The 22286-nt window shown below is 43.5% G+C and overlaps 1 protein-coding gene and 1 long non-coding RNA gene across 2 annotated transcripts; one reads left to right on the top strand and one right to left on the bottom strand.

The window, feature by feature from the left end:
• Nucleotides 1-2278: 2278 nt before the first annotated feature.
• On the bottom strand, nucleotides 2279-6094 carry LOC118363253 (uncharacterized). The gene is made up of 2 exons (XR_004821377.2): nucleotides 4081-6094; nucleotides 2279-3965 (listed from the first exon to the last, which is right to left on the bottom strand). It is a non-coding gene; the product is annotated as an uncharacterized LOC118363253 (long non-coding RNA).
• Nucleotides 6095-13121: 7027 nt separating this feature from the next.
• On the top strand, nucleotides 13122-21218 carry si:ch211-276i12.4 (uncharacterized). Its single transcript, XM_035745222.2, has 7 exons — nucleotides 13122-13297; nucleotides 13436-14996; nucleotides 15979-16007; nucleotides 16370-16498; nucleotides 17625-17691; nucleotides 20183-20290; nucleotides 20550-21218. The coding sequence occupies exons 1-7, from the start codon at nucleotides 13197-13199 to the stop codon at nucleotides 21216-21218; spliced, it is 2664 nt and encodes an 887-aa protein (XP_035601115.2). The 5' UTR covers nucleotides 13122-13196.
• Nucleotides 21219-22286: the final 1068 nt, after the last annotated feature.

The raw sequence follows: 22286 nt of genomic DNA, 5'->3' as shown, positions 1-22286 counted from the left end.
ACAAAAACCAAATGGTTTGTTCTCCCAGGAAAAGAAAAACCCTTACTACCTGCTGCTCTACACGAACCAGAGGACTTTACCATCGTTGCGTGCCTGAAACTAGAGGAAAATAAGTCGCCCCACCCCCATCCCAAAAAGAGACTGCATTGTACACTAAATGCCACAATAAATATTCCACAACATTACTAAGTTTCAGCCATGATACATGAAACTAGATTACCGACACTCATCCGGATTCAGAAGTTAGTCAAACTTGCGAGGATCAAGCTCTTAAATTTGAAGCTGTAATAAGAAAAGAGACAATTACACACACCCCCCCACCCCTCAACGCAGAACCTGATATTCTCTGAAATTGAAAACCATGGTCATTTGCTGTGACCCACCGAAACAGTACAAACCGCACCCAGACAGTTTTTCCACACTGACAACTTCCTAGAACTGGATCAAATCAAGACAGACCGACTTCCTGTGACTGCAGTTGTGAGCTGTCCCAGTGCACCGTAGAAACAGAAGTTGACTCGAGAGATATCTGAAAGGAAGAAAGAAAAAGTGTTGCCCCCCAACCCTCCCTGCGTCCACCCAGACTACTGGAATGTGCCCATTTTACGCAATAGCTACATGGAACATTTGGGTTATGTATTTATCTTTGTTATGTAGAGCTATTGTGCATGCAAAAAAGGGTTGAATTACACAGCCATGGTGAGTTCAAAGTCAAGGGAACCAAAATGACTTAACTTTGTAAACAAGAAACTGAAGAGATGCTCAATTAGCAGCAAGACAAGCTTGTGGATCTTCATCTGAAAGTGACTTGGTTCTCAGTGTTCCATTACGGGGCGGATCACAGATGCCAATTCAAGACCATTGTACTTCAGATTGAGAAATAGTCACCTGAGAAACCAAAAGGGGGAAAGGAACAAACAGCACAGAGGGAGAAGAAACTGAAGAACGTCGGGCAGGGAGGACTTTAAGCTCAAGCCAATAGAAGGAGAGATGGTAGGTACTTCAATCAGGGGACACTCATTTGCGGACAGTTCCCGGCGGCTGATAGATGCAGGAGGCGCAATCGTAGTGGACAGTGAAACGAGAGAATGATCTGAAACGAAGAGGTGTCGACAAACATTCTCCCACCACAGCACTCAAACACCTACATGACGTTTCTTAACTTAGTTAAAGATGCAAAGCTTTAAGGCTCTAGGCCAAAGGGGTTGAGGTATATGCAGCTAAAAGCATTGCCTGACTATGGTCATTAATGGAAATTAACAGAAATCCAGTTGAAGATGTCCATTGAATCAAACAAAAACATGACAGGGGTCTTACTAAATGAAGAGTGAAAGAGGTGAACACCTTCCTACATGTTCCAGGTTAGAAGACATCATACGTGCTTGCGCCAGGCTCACTGACTTCTGTAGAGAAAAAGTGCACAATCCCCCTCCCAAGCCCAACAAATACCAATCCAAAAGCAACACATTTGCGCTGCATTCAGTCCAAATTACAGCTGCACAGTTGCGCAGTGTTCCTCAGCTACCTTCATTTGGGAAAGCTGTCACACAGTTGCGCGACTGCTGCAAGATCATTAAACCAAATGCTATACAGTTGAAAAGCTACTATGATACAAGACTGCCTGTGTCCTTGAACAGTTGCACAAGAGCTGGTAGCTGAGGTGATCTAATAGGTAAAGCTAGAAATGGTCTTAAATGTAACAAACGTGCTCAAACTGTCCTGCCTGTGTTGAGACGAGATCAAAGGACGGTGCGATTCCTGTGGTCACGTCACTGGTAGATGGCATTCTCCGGTAGGGCTTTTGCAATTCTGCAAGATCAAAAGCAAACAGCCAACACCCCTATACCCACCCTCACCAGAACACACATTACCCATACCCAAAGTATGCTTTATAGCTTTCATAAAATGAAGGGTTTCCACCAAATCTTCCTGTTGGAACAGAAGAGATTTGCACCCATAGGGAAAGCACAGCAGTGCAACTTCTACATACCACAAGTAGTGCTGAGCAGTTGCATTGCTAGGTAGATGCTTCTCTATTCAAGAATAAGCAACTGAGGCCAGAATAAGGCCCATTCAGACAGCCATGTCCCATGATCAGACAGATATGAGCTGGATTGAACTTATCTGAAACCTTCACTTTCCACCATGTAAGAGCTGCCATCAAGCCCAGGTCACTTCCGTGCTCTAAAAGCACCAAGCTAAGACACCTGAAAAAGCACAAGAAAAGCCCCCCCCCCAGACAAGATTCCCCCAAAGAACAAATGCATAACAAAATGTCTTCAATCACAATAAGCTATGCATTTATTACCAATTATGAATCCTTTACAGATAGCTCTGTTGAATCAATACAAAACATTACCTAATTTGCAAAGGGAGTGCAATTTATGTGTTGCCAAATGTTATGAAATATTAAAAAGGGAAATGTGAACACATTTGTAAGTGACCTTACTTGAGACCTTGCGAGGCGTTTTGAAGCGATTGAAAACGTTTACATACAATGAGTTAGGGGGTGTTCCTGTTGGTCTTGAGTATTGAAAATGCAGGACACAGCACACTGAAAAATGCAGAAGGGAAAACAAGCCTTCCACCATTCCCACCCACACAGACAAACCCAAACAGTAACCAACCAAGACACCACAATTACAGTATCAAATTGTATTAACAGTTGCTAATATACAATGAAAATATCAAAACCAAATTTGGAAATCCCAAATCATTAACTTTCCACACAAAAAAACGTTAAAATACCACTGGCCTCTGCGTCACCGTTTCTTCCTAAGACACACGGGGGTAGACGTGGACCTCTAGTTGTTCTTTCATTGAACGGTTGGGTCACATAATAATCTGGAAAAGTCACAATTAAGCAGTCCCCTGACCCCAGAGACCCCAAATGCAACTTTATACTCCATGACATAGAAATGTGTCAATCTAAAGGTGACAATTACCACACTCCCTGGGAGAATACGAGTCGACTTCCCAAAACGTGGCCCGCCACTTGCTACACCCTTGTAGACACCGAGGAATCTCTACACCACAATGCGAAACGGACACCCGAAAGATGTGGACCACCCGGTTGATTCCTTGCTCCCCAAACCTCAATGCTAGCCATTTGGATCTTTAAATGCTGCTTTACACGAAGCTGTGTGAAAGAATTCTAGGAAGAAATTTGGATTAACACCCCCCCCTCCCCAAATATGGCTGCCCAGTTCAAATGCATTGAAAGAAAAACACTTAACATAAGTATGGTAGTACATATTCAAATGTGATCAACTCACTACAGAAAACTAGCACAAAATACCTTCCTACATCACTTTAACGCCGGAGGGGTCACTTGATCCATCCTAGAATTATCATTTACGCGATGTCCCCAACTCTTTTTGATTAATGTGGTGGGTAGTACTAAAGAGGGACTCCCTTGGACGGTCAGCTTTGCTTTAAGGGGCGAGCCTGTGAAAAGAAGAACTCGGAAAACGTGTCCCCCCCCCCCATCCACAAAGGCACTACAGTTGGACCAATAATACCAGACTAAATAGAAATTCAGGGATAATCCCTTAATTACCAATATGAAGGCAAATGTAAATTTGATATCAATATTTAGCTAGGGGAATAGTTACTCCGCATGTGATCAGATCATGCATTTAAACTCACTGCTCACTTCAACCAGCAGATGTAGCTGCTCAGCACCAAAGGGGCGTTGCGGTACGGACGTACAGAAGACCTCCCACTCAACACACTCCCATGTAGACCGCATCTTGGGGGGGTAGACCTATTGAACTCAATGACAGGAGAAACTCCTCCGCCCCGGGGGCACTACATCTGTGCTGCAGATGTAGGGTGAAATCCTTTTAAGACGGTCCTCCTCTCACCAGCCCACTACCAAGAAGGCCACGGGGGACTCATCACAGCAGACACTCAGCACACAGGAAAGGGAAACCAGGAAAATAAACGCTTTACCACACCATTACCTGAAAGAGGAAGAAACAAAACTTCGCGAGCAACTGTTCTTGACAGATTTAAAAAGTGACTTTTAAATTAAGACTCTTGGCCTCATTAAATGTTACCACTGCCCATCATACAAACCAAACACTTTTCCTGTGACTGGCGAAGCTAGTTGACCCTTTTACACATATGCTCTTTAACACGTCTGCCTCATTGCTGCTGGGACCCACTGGCTGGCTTAGGGCAACAGTCGACCCGGAACTTCTCCGCGCTCGGCTCACTACCCTGCCATCTGGCTCGCTCCCTCTGATGAACACCCGGCTGCTTCCCACGACTGGCTCCCATCTGCTCCTCCCTCGATCCCCCTGGGTCCTGCCTCGCTCCCCGCTGGTCCTCCCAGTTTGCCCGTGGCCTGGTTCCTCCCTCTGATCCTGAAATAGTCCTTCCTTACACACTGCTAACTAGCTAAGTCCTTCCACCCACAACTCAAACTCAGTCCATTCTCAGAAAAAAAAAAAAGCCTTCTTTTCTTCACTGGAGCAAATTGTGTTTTGAAAAAGTAAAAAAACATCTGAGGCGTGACAACACAAGGTCACATTTGAGCCTGCGATTCCATGAATTACAGCACGTGCTCTTTAGGCGACCACTTCACTTGGATACTTAATCAGCAGCACATTTGACATTTTATGTTTAAAAACGTGGTTAATTCTTGAAGTAGCTCAAATGACTGATACAGGCACCGTCAGGCCAAATTCTCTTCCAATACTTTGCTTGCTATTCAAACGAATAAGGCTTCACGTTTCATATCGTTCAGGTTTAGTAGCTTTTTTCTCACGTGTTACCTATACAGACTTCTTAAGTTACTAAAACACCTCTGATAAATGGGACCATCACCCAACTTCCATTCTTCAATTTGTTGTTGGCTGTTCTCAAAGGAATCATATCTTTTCACAAGGTATTAGTCTTGAAACTTGCTTCCTACATTAACTTTCTACGATTGTCCTCACATGTAATCAACTATCAGCAGGTCCACGTATTAGTAATTTTAGGCATAATATAACAAAAACGTCAAAATGCATCTGATATTCACCTAACTCCTATTGCTGAATCTTATTCGGTATAAAATGTATTTCTTCCCGATATGTGATCAACTTGAAGTTAGCGTAACTGCCTGAGACCACCGCCCAACGTCTACTAATTCAAATATTTAGCTGGCTATTCCTATGACGTCACAATTCTTCACAAGACCGTCTAGCAACGTGCATATTTAGCTTCGTATTCACAAGGCTTCATATGATTATTTTCTTGTAACGTATTGTTCATTTGAGGAAAAATATCAAATAGACATTGAAGTAACTATACTGCCTCAGATAAATGGAAACTTAATTCAATTGTATCAGGTTGTATTGAATTGTAACTTGGTTCTTTCGATAACGCTTCTTATACAACCTGATTATTTTCTGATCTTCGAAAATGACATTTGTAGCTTGATCTTCAGATAACTGCACCGAATCCCCTGGACATCCGTTTCTCCCTAATCGCCATTTTGAATCGGGCCTACAAGTGCGCCACAAGACCAGTCTTTTGTTTGACAAACATTTTCGCTATGTTACTTAGCTTAGAATTAATGCCGATGCCAGTTCAGTTGAACTAAGCATACTTCTGAGGTATATTATTAGGTAACCTCCGCTGCTAAAAACAAGACCCTGCCACCTAACGTTAATCTCGTTTTTGTGGCCACCATCTTGACTTTTGTCAACGGACACGTCCGAATTCAAAAATGTCCTTAGCTAGCGAGTTGCTATGACTTAACGTCACCTTGTTTGTTTTTAAACAAATACAAAATCATGTACGATCCGTCGCTAGAAAGCAATAGATATAGATAGTAACACATCTAGGCGTCGAATGACAGACAACTCAACAGCTAACGTTAGCTACAGTAGCTTAGCTACATTATCTGGTCATCTTCACCAAGTTTCACACTACACTGCTGCTATTAAACCTGTACTACTACAGTTAGCCCTATCATTACGCACTACTCAAATAAAAGCAAAATACGCGATTCTGAAAATTCAAATAAAATCACAACGACCAGACAGCATCAACGCAGTGTTTAGAAGGGGTGGTTTGCTGACTGAATTTATAGTCTAGTTGTGATGCGGCCAACGTCACAATGCGAATACCTCCGACCTAGTGATTCTACGAAATAGGTCCAACTTTGTCGACCCTTTATGAAATGACTACGTACTTTTACTCACACTTTGTTACTTTACCGTGAAACACAAGCTTACAAACCTATTCATTTTGATTTATGGTAAGGAAAAAAGGGGTTCGGAAGAAAGTAACTATGGGAGCCCATCAAAATGTGCCCTTTGCTTTCATCTCATCCATGAACCAACCTATTTGTTATATAAGCAGTTTCAAACTTGCCAACCATAATACAGTACTGTACATATTGCCATTCTTTATTATAAAGTCTGATCATTTCGTTGGTCACAGACGCTGCAGTTGGAAGAGTGAGTCAGTCATTCGACATTTTCAAATAACAACAGCTGACGTCAAAGCATTTGGTGCTCGGATGAATACAGAGCTAGATGTGAACAGTCCTTACAAACCGGATGAAACTGGAAGTCACTCGTTCATTCTACCGGGTCTACTTCTCTTATACTGCATTGCTGAAGTCGGATTTGACTGATTTCGGATATTGTGTCACACGTCTTTGATTGTGTAGCCTACCAATCAAGGACTCTCACCCATATTTTAAACAATATAACAACTACACATTTGCAGAAGAGCTAGATGACAACTGTGTGGGAGAACAAACCAGTTTAATTGTCCTTTAACAAAAATAGGCGGACGAGCTGTAACATGACTCATCAGTGGCATTCAAAATATTACATCAGAACAAAACTCAAGATGGCTGCAGTAACCCAGAACAAACCTGTGTGGTTTATATGCTGGAAAAGTGATGATTATTCATGAAGCCAACATTGGCAGCAGCCATACCAGATCCGTCAGCAGGTTTATTTGTGTCTTATAATCAGCTTTTTTAATGTGATATCTTGGCACAACAATCCGATTAAATAAAGGGGAGGAGAAAAAAAAACGTAATTATTGAATTATCTGGGCCTATCTGTCTATTTAGACACCCAGTGATCAATATCTGCTAGCCAAGGGCATTTTGTGTCTTCAATCTAAAAGATAAAGCTGGATTCTTGAGAATCCAACAAAAGGCTCAGTTAGTGTCTGAGTGGAAAACTACTGCCTGGATCTGGAAGGCAGAGGAATGAGTTTGCATTCACCACCAGATGGCGCAAAGCTAATTCACAAAACCTTACGAGTCACTCGATTGGCAGACGTGTCATAATGAAGACCAAACTAGGAAAGGAATAAGGAATATCATCTCTAAAAGCGAACAGTAGGCCCAGATGGCGCAGAGCCTATATTTGGTTCTGAGTAGAATTCAGTTTCCATCACACTTACGTCATCATCACAATGACATCAAGGGACAAGCCCAGATTTATGTAGGAGGTTGATGAAGGAGAGTAGACTAAATAGGAAATAGTATGGCCTGGGCCTATATAATAGAGAAGATATAAGCAAAAATACAAAACAACAAGTCCAAACGTCAAGGAAGAACTGCTGCTTCTCTGCAAGGTTCTTTGAACTAGATCACTCACAATACAATAGAACAGGCATTCATTTGGGTGGTGTCTGAACATGTACATTTCGAATGGCACAATCTGTCCTTATCAGTCGCTCCAGGCAAAAACACTATAAGTCAATGTGTTTTTATTTTTCAAGAGCAGGGCTGGGTAGCCTGCTGCTATCACCATTGATTATGAGTGTTGCCAGCCTTCCTTTAGGCAACTAATCTAATGATTGGTGAGAGTAGGGAGTGAAGTTCTGTCCTCTGGATGTTGCTAGTTTCAGCCTCTCATGACCTCAACAGATTTAATGTAATCATGTCTTGTCTGGTGGGAGTTTAAACAGGATATAGTGTTTGTTTAGGCTTTGTTAAGTTATATGCCTCTATTTACAGTAGCCTATTGTCATAGTATAGTGACTGCTTCAACAGCATTACAGAATTCACTTCTGTTACACATACCCTTGTTGGAAGAATAAGTTTGGGCTCACATTCAACCAGATGGCAGGCTACAAAATGGCCCCCAGTCTGCACGTGTTTCATGTGTGACAGGCCCAGTGCTTCATTTGTAAATTGGGAGGTGCAGGAACAAAAAGTGAGCAAGAGAGGGTGGTGACCTGGGAAGCTCTGAGGAACACATGATGGAAAAAAACACCTTTATAATCAAATGTTGCATGCATATCATCGCATTTGAGTAGTGGCATTGAGCAGTAGACTAGAGGCACTTAGAGACGTTGCACACATGGGGAACATTTTAGTAGCCTAAGGGAAATGCTGCCATATTAAAAACGCATTTAATCATATTCATCATTGTTTAACATGACGAGACTTTGGCAGAATATTTTTTAATACCGCACAAATGATCGAAATGTTGAATCCATCAATAGTAGGCCGAGGTGTGTGGAGACATTGTTGTTATTGTGGGCTACAATATGAGGAGGAAATTCCAGTCCTAAACAAACTTGCCAGTTTTACTGACTCACCCAATGATGTGCAGCTCACTCGCAGATAATGGCGATGAATTTGTGCCAAAAGCCCATATCTCGCTATTGTTTTACATTGGTTTAAAATAAATAAATAAAGTATTTCACCTTTATTTAACCAGGTAGGCTAGTTGAGAACACCTTTATTTAACCAAGTAGGCTAGTTGAGAACAAGTTCTCATTTACAACTGTGACCCGGCCAAGATAAAGCAAAGCGGTTTGACACATACAACAACACAGTGTAACACATAGAATAAACAAACATACAGTCAGTAATATAGTAGAAAAAAGTCTATATACAGTGTGTGCAAATGAGGTAAGATAAGGGAGGTAAGGCAATAAATAGGCCATGGTGGCAAAGTAATTACAATATAGCAATTAAACACTGGAGTGATAGATGTGCAGAAGATGAATGTGCAAGTAGAGATACTGGGGTGCAAAGGAGCAAGATAAATAAATACAGTATGGGGAGGAGGTAGTTGGATGGGCTATTTACAGGTGGGCTATGTACATGTGCAGTAATCTGTGAGCTGCTCTGACAGCTGGTGCTTAAAGCTAGTGAGAGACATATGAGTCTCCAGCTTCAGGGATTTTTGCAGTTCGTTCCAGTCATTGGCAGCAGAGAACTGGAAGGACAGGCTGCCAAAGGAGGAATAGGCTTTGGGGATGACCAGTGAGATATAACTGCTGGAGCGCGTGCTACGAGTGGGTGTTGCTATGGTGACCAGTGAGATATACCTGCTGGAGTGTTTGTCTCATAGTTTGTCTCTGTGAATGGTTTGTCCTCTGACAAATCAACTGTAAATTTCGGTGTTCCTCAAGGTTCCGTTTTAGGCCCACTATTGTTTTCACTATATATTTTACCTCTTGGGGATGTCATTCGAAAACATAATGTTAACTTTCACTGCTATGCGGATGACACACAGCTGTACATTTCAATGAAACATGGTGAAGCCCCAAAATTGCCCTTGCTAGAAGCATGTGTTTCAAACATAAGGAAGTGGATGGCTGCAAACTTTCTACTTTTAAATTCGGACAAAATAGAGATGCTTGTTCTAGGTCCCATGAAACAATGAGATCTTCTGTTGAATCTGACAATTAATCTTAATGGTTGTACAGTCGTCTCAAATAAAACTGTGAAGGACCTCGGCGTTACTCTGGACCCTGATCTCTCTTTTGAAGAACATATCAAGACCATTTCAAGGACAGCTTTTTTCCATCTACGTAACATTGCAAAAATCAGAAACTTTCTGTCCAAAAATGATGCAGAAAAATTAATCCATGCTTTAGTCACTTCTAGGTTAGACTACTGCAATGCTCTACTTTACAGCTACCTGGATAAAGTACTAAATAAACTTCAGTTAGTGCTAAATACTAGAATCCTGACTAGAACCAAAATATTTGATCATATTACTCCAGTGTTAGCCTCCCTACACTGGCGTCCTGTCAAAGCAAGGGCTGATTTCAAGGTTTTACTGCTAACCTACAAAGCATTACATGGGCTTGCTCTTACCTATCTTCCTGATTTGGTCCTGCCGTACATACCTACACGTACGCTACGGTCACAAGACGCAGGCCTCCTAATTGTCCCTAGAATTTCTAAGCAAACAGCTGGAGGCAGGGCTTTCCCCTATAGAGCTCCATTTTTATGGAACGGTCTGCCTACCCATGTGTGAGACGCAAACTCAGTCTAAACCTTTAAGTCTTTACTGAAGACTTATCTCTTCAGTGGGTCATATGATTGAGTGTAGTCTGGCCCAGGAGTGGGAAGGTGTACCGAAAGGCTCTGGAGCAACGAACCGCCCTTGCTGTCTCTGCCTGGCCGGTTCCCCTCTTTCCACTGGGATTCTCTGCCTCTAACCCTATTACAGGGGCTGAGTCACTGGCTTACTGGGGCTCTCTCATGTCGTCCCTGGAAGGGGTGCGTCACCTGAGTGGGTGACGCAGTGAGATATACCTGCTGGAGTGCGTGCTACGGGTGGGTGCTGCTATGGTGACCAGTGAGATATACCTGCTGGAGTGCGTGCTACGGGTGGGTGCTGCTATGGTGACCAGGGAGATAAGACGGAGCTTTGCCTAGCAAAGACTTGTAGATGACCTGGAGCCAGTGGGTTTGGGGACGAGTATGAAGCGAGGGCCAGCCAACGAGAGAGTACAGGTCTCTGTGGTGGGTAGTATATGGGCCTTTGGTGACAAAACGGATGGCACTGTGATAGACTGCATCCAATTTGTTGAGTAGAGTGTTGGAGACTATTTTGTAAATGACATCGCCGAAGTCGAGGATCGGTAGGATGGTCAGTTTTATGAGGGTATGTTGGACTGCATGAGTGAAGGATGCTTTGTTGTGAAATAGGAAGTCGATTCTAGATTTAATTTTGGATTGGAGATGCCTCATGTTAGTCTGGAAGGAGAGTTTACAGTCTAACCAGACACCTAGGTATTTGTAGTTGTCCACATATTCTAAGTCAGAACCGTCCAGAGTAGTGATGCTGGATGGGCAGGCAGGTGCGGGCAGCCATCGGATGAAGAGCATGTATTTAGTGTTACTTGCATTTAAGAGCAGTTGGAGGCCACGGAAGGAGAGTTGTACCTGTACTATATACAGTAAAACAATATTACGGAGTTGATCAAACATTTTGTTAGCCCACAGCAGACAGATTAGTCTTCTCTTTTCAGCAGAATGCATTTGGTTTCCAACCTGTGTTTTCCCGCGATTGTATTTGAAATATTGCGAAAGGCTTTGTCTGCATGCTGTTTGTTCCCTGACAGAGTTCCCGACAGTAGGCTATGCCTTGTTATTGGGCTACACACAATCCAGAGCTAGGCTAATAAAAAACTAAAAAACTATTGATCCTCTGTGGCTAAATTATAGGCCTTCTCGCAGTGTAGTAGGCTACTCTGAATGATTTAATTTCTTTCTGAACAGACAGCAGTTATTCTATAACTTTGGCAAATGTATTTCAATTTATCAGGGGTGCTACAGCTCCTCCAGAACGCTTCGCGCTGAGATGATTTTATAAAGAAATAAATGCAGTTCTATAAAGAAGTGCAACCCTGGAGAGATGAGAGTTGCAGGGTCATGTCTATCAGAGTAGAAAGAGGGAGAGCGATCATAGAAAGTGCATCTCATTCTAGTTCTGTGAGAGATACCGGAGCGCTACTCACACTACTCACAAAGACGTGGCCACATATTGTTCTCATCTCAAACATAGGTTACAATGTTATGCAAGGCCCAGAGGTGTACACATATTTTAAAGTACTACTTAAGTAGTTTTTTGGGGCATCTGTACTTTACTATTTATATTTTTGATTTACTTTTACTTTAACTTCAGGACTTTCCGAAAGAAAACAATGTACTTTTTACTCCTTACATTTTGACTGCATAGCATGGCATGAAAATGTTCCAATTCACGCACTTATCAAGAGAACATCCCCTGCCTCTGGTTTGGTGGACTCACTAAACACAAATGCTTCATTTGTTATTATGTCAGTGATTTAGTGTGCCACTGACTATCCATCAATTTAAAAAACTATAAAATGGTGCCGTCTGGTTTGCCTGATATAAGGAATTTGAAATGATTTATACTTTAATTTTAACTTTTGATACTGAAGTATATTTTTGAAATTACATTTACATTTAATACTTAACTATATTTAAATCAAATACTTTTATACTATTACCCAAGTAGTATTTTACTGGGTGGCTTTCCCTTTTACTTGAGTCATTTTTCTGTTTTAAGGTATATTTACTTTAAATCATGTATGACAATTGGCTACTTTTTCCACCACTGACAAGGCCACTGATCCATAATAATCAATGATAATAGTCCTATAAGCACTACAAGTGTGCCGCTAGAGGCCAAGGATAACCCCACACTTAAAACAATAATCCACATCAATCGGATAAATGAACTGCACCAATGTTCTTGTTCCAGCTGTATCGGTTCGATCCTGTTCTGCATTCACGAGGACAACTGTCAGTCTCAGGCTTTTAATTGGTTCGATGAAACACCATTACATCAGGATTCGATGTGGTTTGACTGATATTGAGTCAGGGATGTGGCAAAGCAAGTCAAACATATCCCTTCTACTGTCACGCAGCTATTCTAGAGTTGGAGGGCGAGGGAGACAGATGGATAGCAACAAGATGAGAGGCTAATAAACAGTCCAGAATAACTTAACAGCTGGATACTTAATTGAGATAATTACTTTCCCCTTTCAGCAGAAACAACTTTGGGTTCGTTAATTGGAAACATTTAAGATTTTTTTAAACCCAGACTTTAAAAAAATCCTTTTGGACATTTAGGCATTTGTGGTGCGCTTATCTTGCGGGACTTCTTATTCATTTCTCATTCAGACAGAACAGAAGTAACAAGGGTAACATGCTGACAGAGTGATGGTTGTTCATCTTCAGCTCTGGAGCTATGATCTCTGAGGCTGACAGATAGGGAGCAGTCAGACCCAAGAGGTCACCATCAGACGGACACAGGGATAGGGACAGGGATAGGGACAGGGATAGGGACAGGGATAGGGACTTCAGACCCAGACGGAGATCAGAAGCTGACCAACACTATTTACAGGAGAGACATCAAGAGGGCATCAACGACCTCCCTGCAGGGAAGAGACAAATGATGGAGAAGTTTTTCACTCCTGTTCATAGTCCTCCTCCAGGTGGGATCACATCACAGAAGCACCACCATCACCGGGATCAAGAAAGGGAGATACACAGGTAAGATCACTTTTGAGTTTCCCTTTCATTAAAGTTTCCTTTTTTAAACAGTAATGAGGAATGCACATTTGATGAAGATTACAATTGAGTGTGGTAATTGGATGAATACATAATTACTACGTCATCTCTCCATATCAGCTACAGGAGGTCACGGGACAATGATAGACGCAGCAGCGAACGCCACGTTCACCACCATCACCGTGGTAACCATTTCCAAGATGACCAGGTGCAATCCCATAGACGTCACCATCCTCATCCTCAGCACCTTCATCACAACGACGAGATGTCGGACCACCACACCACAGTCACCCTCTCCAGAGCATCTTCCTCCTCCCTCTCATCTTCCGACTCTTCCTCCTCCGACTCTTCCATCGAATGGTCCGGCATTGACGACAAGTTCTCCCTGAAGCACGCCAGCCGGCCGCAGCATACCATGTCCTGCTCCAACATTGCAGGAGGACGACAGTTCCGGGAGGATGACAGTGAGCTGCAGGTGTATGCCACGGTCAAACAGGGGCAACTGCACGGAGTAGGAAGCCCTGGGACCAACCATCGGGCCCAGGGGAGGGGAGGACAAGAGCCCAGCTACTCCGAGCTCAACCGGGGCCACAGCCGCAGTGAAGAGGGGTTGCTGCAGAATACAGGCACTGACAGAGGGAAAGCACGGACACCCCCACACCTGAAGCACGGACCCCTCTACAAGACAGCCAGCCTGGGCCGTAGCCTGGCCTTCAGTGAAGAGGTCCTGGCTGGGCCAAAGAGGGCAGTGTCCTCGATCCAGCTCCCCAGTAAAGGCATCCTGAAAAACAAGGAGGCGCCGCCGGACATCCGCAAGGCCAAATCCATGGAGGTGCTGTCCCCCCGTGTGGCAGGCAAGACAGCAGGGCCCAAGGGGAAGCAGGATGTGGATGCTCTGAAGGATGCAGCCAGGCAGAGCATGGTGAAGGGGAAGATACAGTTCTCTGCCTTCCTGGATGAGATCACTAAACAGGTCATCAGCCCCGCCCGTCTCAATACTCTGGGGGTCCCTGTCGAGACTGTAGGACCGGGTCCAGCCAAAGCCCCAGCTTCCCCCAAATCTCAACTGAAAAGTCAGCCCCAGCTTCCCTTGAAAAAGCAGGGAGATGGGCAGGGGGAGGAGAGGGAGACGGTTACGAAACCTAGGAAACTGAGGAATGACTCTGACACACGATCACGGAAAATATCTCTCCCTACAAAGTTTGGGTATGAAAGCAAGAACCACACTCCTCGTCTAGGCAGCCCCCCAACTCGCCACTCCAGCCAACCCTACCCGCCCCACCCACCGGCTGGCTATGAAGACCAACCGGCCTCCCTGCCTGACTTCCAGGGTCCTGTCGGTAATAGGCATGGGCGGTATGGCTCCCTTCTTACAGACGGCACTGTCAGCTCCAGCCCTGAGCCCAGCCATCACAAACACCGGAGCTACAAACACCTTGACCAGAGCCACAGGTCCACCCATAGCCCACCTTCATCTCCACACACCCAGCAACCCCAGCTACCCCACCGCACCCCAATCCGCACACACTCCCCTCCTCCAGTGCCAGGGCCCGAGTCGGAGTCTCCCTCCAGCAAGTCTGACTCATCCCGGAACAGAGACCTAGACACGGCCAGCCCCAGCTCCGAGCAGAGCGACCGCCACAACCGGTCAACCTACCGCTGGCGTACAAAGCCACACAGGGTGAGTCTAACTGATGTCAACTACAGATGTAGGGTCTGAATTTGAGCCAGTTTGCTACAGAAGGAAAATAATCCTGCATCAACAGGAAATGTTTTTGTAGGGGTTGATACATTTTGCGTTAGTACAAATCAAGTCTGAAATTTCAAATGGGAAATTACAGACTTTAAAAGCCATTTTAAAACTCAAATACACTACAAGTTTGCATTTCTTTCTGTGCAGGAGGATTCTCAGCAACAAAAGAGTGATCAAATTAAGATCTTACATCTGTATGCTGGTGGAGTCGAGGGGTCTAAATACATACTATAGATAGTAGGTCCTAGCTGTAGAGTTCGGTAAATCATGCATTCATGTAAATGAGGATTTGTCCCAAAGTTCTTTAAAGTTATTGAAGTTCAAACCACACAGGGAGTGTCAGTTAGTGCCCGAAACCATAAAGCAGCAGTTATATAAAGAGAACTCAAGCGTCATCCTCTGTCTGTGACGCTTGTACACAATTAACCACGTTAGGTAAGAGGTAACCTTTATAGGCAATGTGTTGCATTGGGAACAACACGCTACCCAACCCGAGACTGCCTGAGTGCCAGCTAGCACAGAGAGGGCCAGAGTAACCATGCTGTGGCTCTGACTTTATTAACCTCACTGACGCACAATCAATAGCTTTTCCTGGAGCGTATGAACTTAAGTTCAATAATCAATTACTTTGGCTCTGTTATGTCCCTATCATTCTCTCTGCCCTTTTCATCTCTGTAAAAAAACCTTCCATTCAGTTTATTAAACTTTATTAGGAAGTGAAGAAACTGCATTGTACCTTGTCAAAGCTTCCAATAACAATATCCCTGATGTATATGGTAATGACAAATAATAATCAAAGAAAAAAACTGCAGATGATAACATTACTAATACAATTATACTGAAAGTTATTGAATTAGAAAATCATCAACATCTCTAATCGTCTCTTCTCTTCTGCTGTCTCTTTCCATAGGCCTTGACAGGTGACAAAGGCGAACTCCAGTGAGTGTGATTTTTCCCCTTCTTTCTCCCCTCTCCTCTCTGTTTATCAATACACTCTAAAGAGCATCCCTTTGATTGTGAAAGGCCACTGAATATCGATTCCACTAATGGCTTCCAGAGCTCTCTCACCACCTCTATCAGTAAAGATGGATGAAGAACAAGATGAAGGAGAAATGTGTGTAACGATGGTACAACGCACAGCGTTCAGTCTGTATTAACAAGGCTATGTGAAATGTAACATCTCTAGAAGCTGACCTGAGCTACATCCATAGCATCTAATGTGCTAAAATGGCCTTAGGAAATGTGACTGTGCATTTTTGTAATAAAATTCCATCTCCCATGACCCTTCTGTGTGTAAATAGGGCACTGCAGGAGGAGAATGCTGAGCTGCACCAGAACCTGATGCAAACAGTGGTCTGCATTGAGAGTCTGGAGGCGGAGCTAGCCAGGGCCAGGGAGGAGCTTAGCCACATGAAGGAGAAGTTCAAGAGGTCAGAGCTAATTATAATATGATGATGCTATAGTGTTATATAGTAACATGATAATATGATGATGCTATAGTGTTATATAGTAACATGATAATATGATGATGCTATAGTGTTATATAGTAACATGATAATATGATGAATCTATAGTGTTATATAGTAACATGATAATATGATGATGCTATAGTGTTATATAGTAACATGATAATATGATGATGCTATAGTGTTATATAGTAACATGATAATATGATGAATCTATAGTGTTATATAGTAACATGATAATATGATGATGCTATAGTGTTATATAGTAACATGATAATATGATGATGCTATAGTGTTATATAGTAACATGATAATATGATGATGCTATAGTGTTATATAGTAACATGATAATATGATGATGCTATAGTGTTATATAGTAACATGATAATATGATGATGCTATAGTGTTATATAGTAACATGATAATATGATGATGCTATAGTGTTATATAGTAACATGATAATATGATGATGCTATAGTGTTATATAGTAACATGATAATATGATGATGCTATAGTGTTATATAGTAACATGATAATATGATGATGCTATAGTGTTATATAGTAACATGATAATATGATGAATCTATAGTGTTACACAGTAACATGATTAATTTGATGACGACTATAGTGTAAAGTGCGTCAATAGAAACAATAATCATTGTATAATACTGTAGTAACAATGCTTGCTCTTGTCCTCGTATGTCTTTGATGTGATTACAATACATCTGCCTCTCCCTTTTCAAGTTACCGTGAGCACCAGGGAAGGCATGCAGCACATCTAGGCATGGCCTTTGTGATTTACAGAGTAGACTTTATGAATGTCTCATTCTGTTGAACCTGTGAAATAGCCCTTTTTTGCCCTACATTTTTGTCCTGGAAGGCAAATTCCACTGATCAATAGCTTTGTGTGACTGATTGGTGTGGTTAAATTGAGTGGTTCTCTGCCTGCCATCTGTATGGTCTGATCTATTGTTAGGGTCAGAGGTCAGATGGCCTCATGACCAAGGACTTGGGGTTGGGTGGGTGGGGTTAATGGTATACAACATGAGCCCAAAATTCATAGCCGTGATGCTGTCTCTCTTTGCTACAGACTCCAGGACACACACACAGGTACCCAGCACACCAACAGCCTTCTGGGGGAGAAACTGCACTCAGCGGTAAGAATTAGGTCAAACATGACAGACGGAGAGACAAAGACAGAGACGGAGAGACACTGAGATGATCTTATTTAGGGCCAGAACCTGACCAGGTTGAACTATGGTCCCTGGCCTATAATCAAATCAAATGTATTTGTATAGCCCTTCGTACATCAGCTGATATCTCAAAGTGCTGTACAGAAACCCAGCCTAAAACCCCAGACAGCAAGCAATGCAGGTGTAGAAGCACGGTGGCTAGGAAAAACTCCCTAGAAAGGCTAAAACCTAGGAAGAAACCTAGAGAGGAACCAGGCTATGAGGGGTGGCCAGTCCTCTTCCGGCTGTGCCGGGTGGAGATTATAACAGAACATGGCCAAGATGTTCAAAAGTTCATAAAAATGACCAGCATGGTCGAATAATAATAATAAGGCAGAACAGTTGAAACTGGAGCAGCAGCACGGCCAGGTGGACTGGGGACAGCAAGGAGTCATCATGCCAGGTAGTCCTGAGGCATGTTCCTAGGGCTCAGGTCCTCAGAGAGAGAGAAAGAGAGAATTAGAGAGAGCATACTTAAATTCACACAGGACACCGGATAAGACAGGAGAAGTACTCCAGATATAACAAACTGACCCTAGCCCCCCGACACATAAACTACTGCAGCATAAATACTGGAGGCTGAGACAGTAGGGGTCAGGAGACATTGTGGCCCCATCCGATGCTATCCCCGGACAGGGCCAAACAGGAAGGATATAACCCCACCCACTTTGCCAAAACACAGCCCCCACACCCCTAGAGGGATATCTTCAACCACCAACTTACCATCCTGAGACAAGGCCGAGTATACCCCACAAAGATCTCCGCAACGGCACAACCCAAGGGGGTGCTCCAACCCAGACAGGAAGATCACATCAGTGACTCAACCCACTCAAGTGACGCACCCCTCCTAGGGACGACATGAAAGAGCACAAGTAAGCCAGTGACTCAGCCCCTGTAATAGGGTTAGAGGCAGAGAATCCCAGTGGAAAGAGGGGAACCAGCCAGGCAGAGACAGCAAGGGCGGTTCGTTGCTCCAGAGCCTTTCCGTTCACCTTCACACTCCTGGGCCAGACTACACTCAATCATATGACCCACTGAAGAGATAAGTCTTCAGTAAAGACTTAAGGGTTGAGACCGAGTCTGCGTCTCTCACATGGGTAGGCAGACCATTCCAAAAAAATGGAGCTCTATAGGAGAAAGCCCTACCTCCAGCTGTTAGAAATTCTAGGGACAATTAGGAGGCCTGCGTCTTGTGACCGTAGCGTACGTGTAGGAATGTACGGCAGGACCAAATCAGGAAGACAGGTAGGAGCAAGCCCATGTAATGCTTTGTAGGTTAGCAGTAAAACCTTGAAATCAGCCCTTGCCTTAACAGGAAGCCAGTGTAGGGAGGCTAGCACTGGAGTAATATGATCACATTTTTTGGTTCTAGTCAGGATTCTAGCAGCCGTATTTAGCACTAACTGAAGTTTATTTAGTGCTTTATCCGGGTAGCCGGAAAGTAGAGCATTGCAGTAGTCTAACCTAGTGACAAAAGCATGGATTAATTCATTATCAATCCTCTTCCACCTCTACTCCATTATCCTCCTCCTTCCTCTCTATCAATATCTTACTCAATGGAAAGATGACTTAGAAGGCACTTATATATTAATCACACAGTACTGTATGTTCTCTAAACACCAGCCCGAAAGGCTCGTAGGAAGTCACATCAGCTGCTACAGAGTTAAACAGGTTCACAGATACATTATAAGTCCGACCGAGGGTGGCTTCCCTTCCAGGTCGGGTGGTACTCGGTGGTCGTTGTCACCGGCCTATTAGCTTCCACTGATTGTCTTTCCTCCCCCTCCTTGTATGTTTATTGTCAGTACCTGTTCGTGAATGATTAGTTGGGCTTTATTAGCCTGTTTCTTTGTGCGAGATTAATTATTGTGACCTTCGGTTCTGTAGTAGAGGAATGTGTTTGGTTGTGAGCACCCTGTGTTGCATTTTGTGCATTAAAGAGCACAGCATTGCACTCTCTGTTTCCTGCGTATGACTCCACACCCACAACACCCGGAGCGTTACAGTAGAGAGCATTGCAGTAGTCTAACCTAGAAGTAACAAAAGCATGGATTAGTTTTTCTGCATCATTCTTGGAATGTTACGTAGATGGAAAAAAGCTGTCCTTGAAACGGTCTTGATATGTTCGTCAAAAGAGAGATCAGGGTCCAGAGTAACGCCAAATTCGTTTTTTCATATGGTTAAAAAAGACTCCTGCCACTATATAAACTCATACCCCCACCCAGGTATAGAAACATGCTCTGAATATCCTTCTCCGTCTCTGTCACCTCTACAACACACAGTGCTGTGTTGACTGATGTCCTTTGCTCTGTTCTGTCTTTGAAGACTGAGAGCACAATTAGTACTACTGTTATACCATCTCTAGAACAAACTGTAGTGAATATGTTGAGTCATGTACTCTCCTCTATCCCTGCAGACTGAGAGCCTTAGCTCTGAGAGGAAGTATATGGTGCAGCGTATCGCCCATCTCAGCACAGAGCTGGAGCAGGCCAACGGCACCATCGCCTCTCTGGAGAACATCAATGTGAGCACAGCACCATCTACTGAGCAATACATGAACCAAAACACACATTTAGATTAGTTTACATACTGGCAACAGAAAGAGTGGTGGAAAATCAATATGATGATTTTGTACTTGTAAAGTTGAAAGTGGCCGTACATGAAAAGACTATCCATAATCTCCTCAACTCATGTTCAGCTCATCATTTCTTCTACCTCATCTACTGGTTTCTCTATGTCTGTTGTATTGTATGAACTGATAGGATGTCTGTGCTGTCCTCCAGGTTCCCTGTCTGATCAAGGAGCTCATAGAGAAGCACTTTGACTCTGGAGACACTGTCAAGCAGTTCCTGAAGAACTCCTTGAAAACCGGCCAATCCACAAGCGACATCCAATCACCCGCTACAAAACTGGAGCAGAAGCCGTCTGATTGGTCAGGTGCAGGACTCAGGGAGTTTGAGGCGGGTCCACAAAAGGTCACTGCTTTTATGCCCTGGAAGCAGGAGGAGGGGTTTGGGGTGATAGGTCAGACAGGAAATGAAGATTCTGGCCCGATGAGTCCCCCTTTCTCTGTCGCTGACATCAGTATGGCTATCTATAAGAAACTAGCTGCCAGCCAAGCAGCAAGACAGCCCCGGCCTTCCAACTACCAACCTCACACTGACACCCCTCCCAACCCCTACCCTCTGGTGGAGTTGGGAACAGGGGGTGCAGAAAGTGCATGGGAGGAGGGTTACCTTGTGCCTGCTGTCAAGGGGGGTGTGGCAGTTGCAGGGAGAGCAGCTGAGAGTAAGCAGGGTGCTGTTGTTGATGTGTCCTATCTGACGGCCCAGAGGGTTCTGGATGACTTCATGCACCAGCTGACACACCCAGAGGATGGGGGTGGAGGTGGGGAGAGGGGGCGCAAGGCCAACGGGGGAGGGGGAACAGCTGAAGAGAGGGGGGCGGAGTGAAAGGAACCTATGAATTTCTGTAATCATAACCTTATATTACATAGCTAGGATTGTTCAAGATGTGATGGTTTGGGGCCTGTAGTTCTACATTTATTTAACATTTTAATGTCACTATACATTTGAGTGATGGCATTGTAAATATTACATTATGTTTCTTTCCCAAAGGTATTGTGGTGCAGTGGTAAAGTATTAGACTTCAACAATTCATTGACATATATACAGAATATAATTATTAATCCAAATGTGCAACGTGGTACAGTCCCTCCTTTTCCTTGCGAAGTGATGCAGAATTGAAAGAGTTTTTTTTGTTAATGTCTGGACAGTGAGTAGAATTTTCTATTTTATAACAATGACCGCTATTTTGTAAGCTCCAGTAAGCCAATGAAGTTACCTTCATATCTGAATAACATCGATTCAGCTGCCATTAACGTATTACCCACTGGGTTTTGGGCTATCATGTCACATGACCTAGAGTTTAACCTTCATTTTAAGCCTTTTCCAGAAATGAAAATTACACCAACTATGAAAGCAATTGTCTTGAGGATGGTGTTGGACAATGATGCTGGACCGTCGGACCCAAAAAGGAAAAGGGGACAGATTGATGAAAAAGCTTTAAATAAAGGTCCAAATCCAGAACTTGTGACATGATTGTCCAAAACACAGGGCTCTACATGAATGCTATGCTGTCCATCCTAATGAACTATCTTAGCTAAAACCGTATAAAGCTGCCCCCCCCCCCCAATACTTTTGATGTTGTAGATCAATAAAATGACTAATTCTAAGATGTATGGTTTCTTGATTTGTCTTTCTCCCAAACATTACCCACTTCCTGTGGTAAGTGATCACTCTCCCCCTCCCCCAGTCCCTCAGCCTGTAAGCTTTATCCATCTCTCTCTATCTGCATGTATAAACTATAGCCCTGGCCCTCTCCGTCCTGTCTCAACTCTCTGTGAGTATACCTGTCATAACTGTCAAATCCAACCTGTTGGCCCAGTGCAGGTTTGCTGATCAGACACTGGCCTGCTTTCCCATTGGTGCTCCTGTCCTAATAGGATCCCAGGGACTATG

The sequence above is a fragment of the Oncorhynchus keta genome, chromosome 30 (assembly GCF_023373465.1).
Source record: "Oncorhynchus keta strain PuntledgeMale-10-30-2019 chromosome 30, Oket_V2, whole genome shotgun sequence".
Lineage (NCBI taxonomy): Eukaryota > Metazoa > Chordata > Actinopteri > Salmoniformes > Salmonidae > Oncorhynchus > Oncorhynchus keta.
Note: the sequence above shows the minus strand (reverse complement) of the source record. Positions and strands in the feature narration are given on the sequence as shown.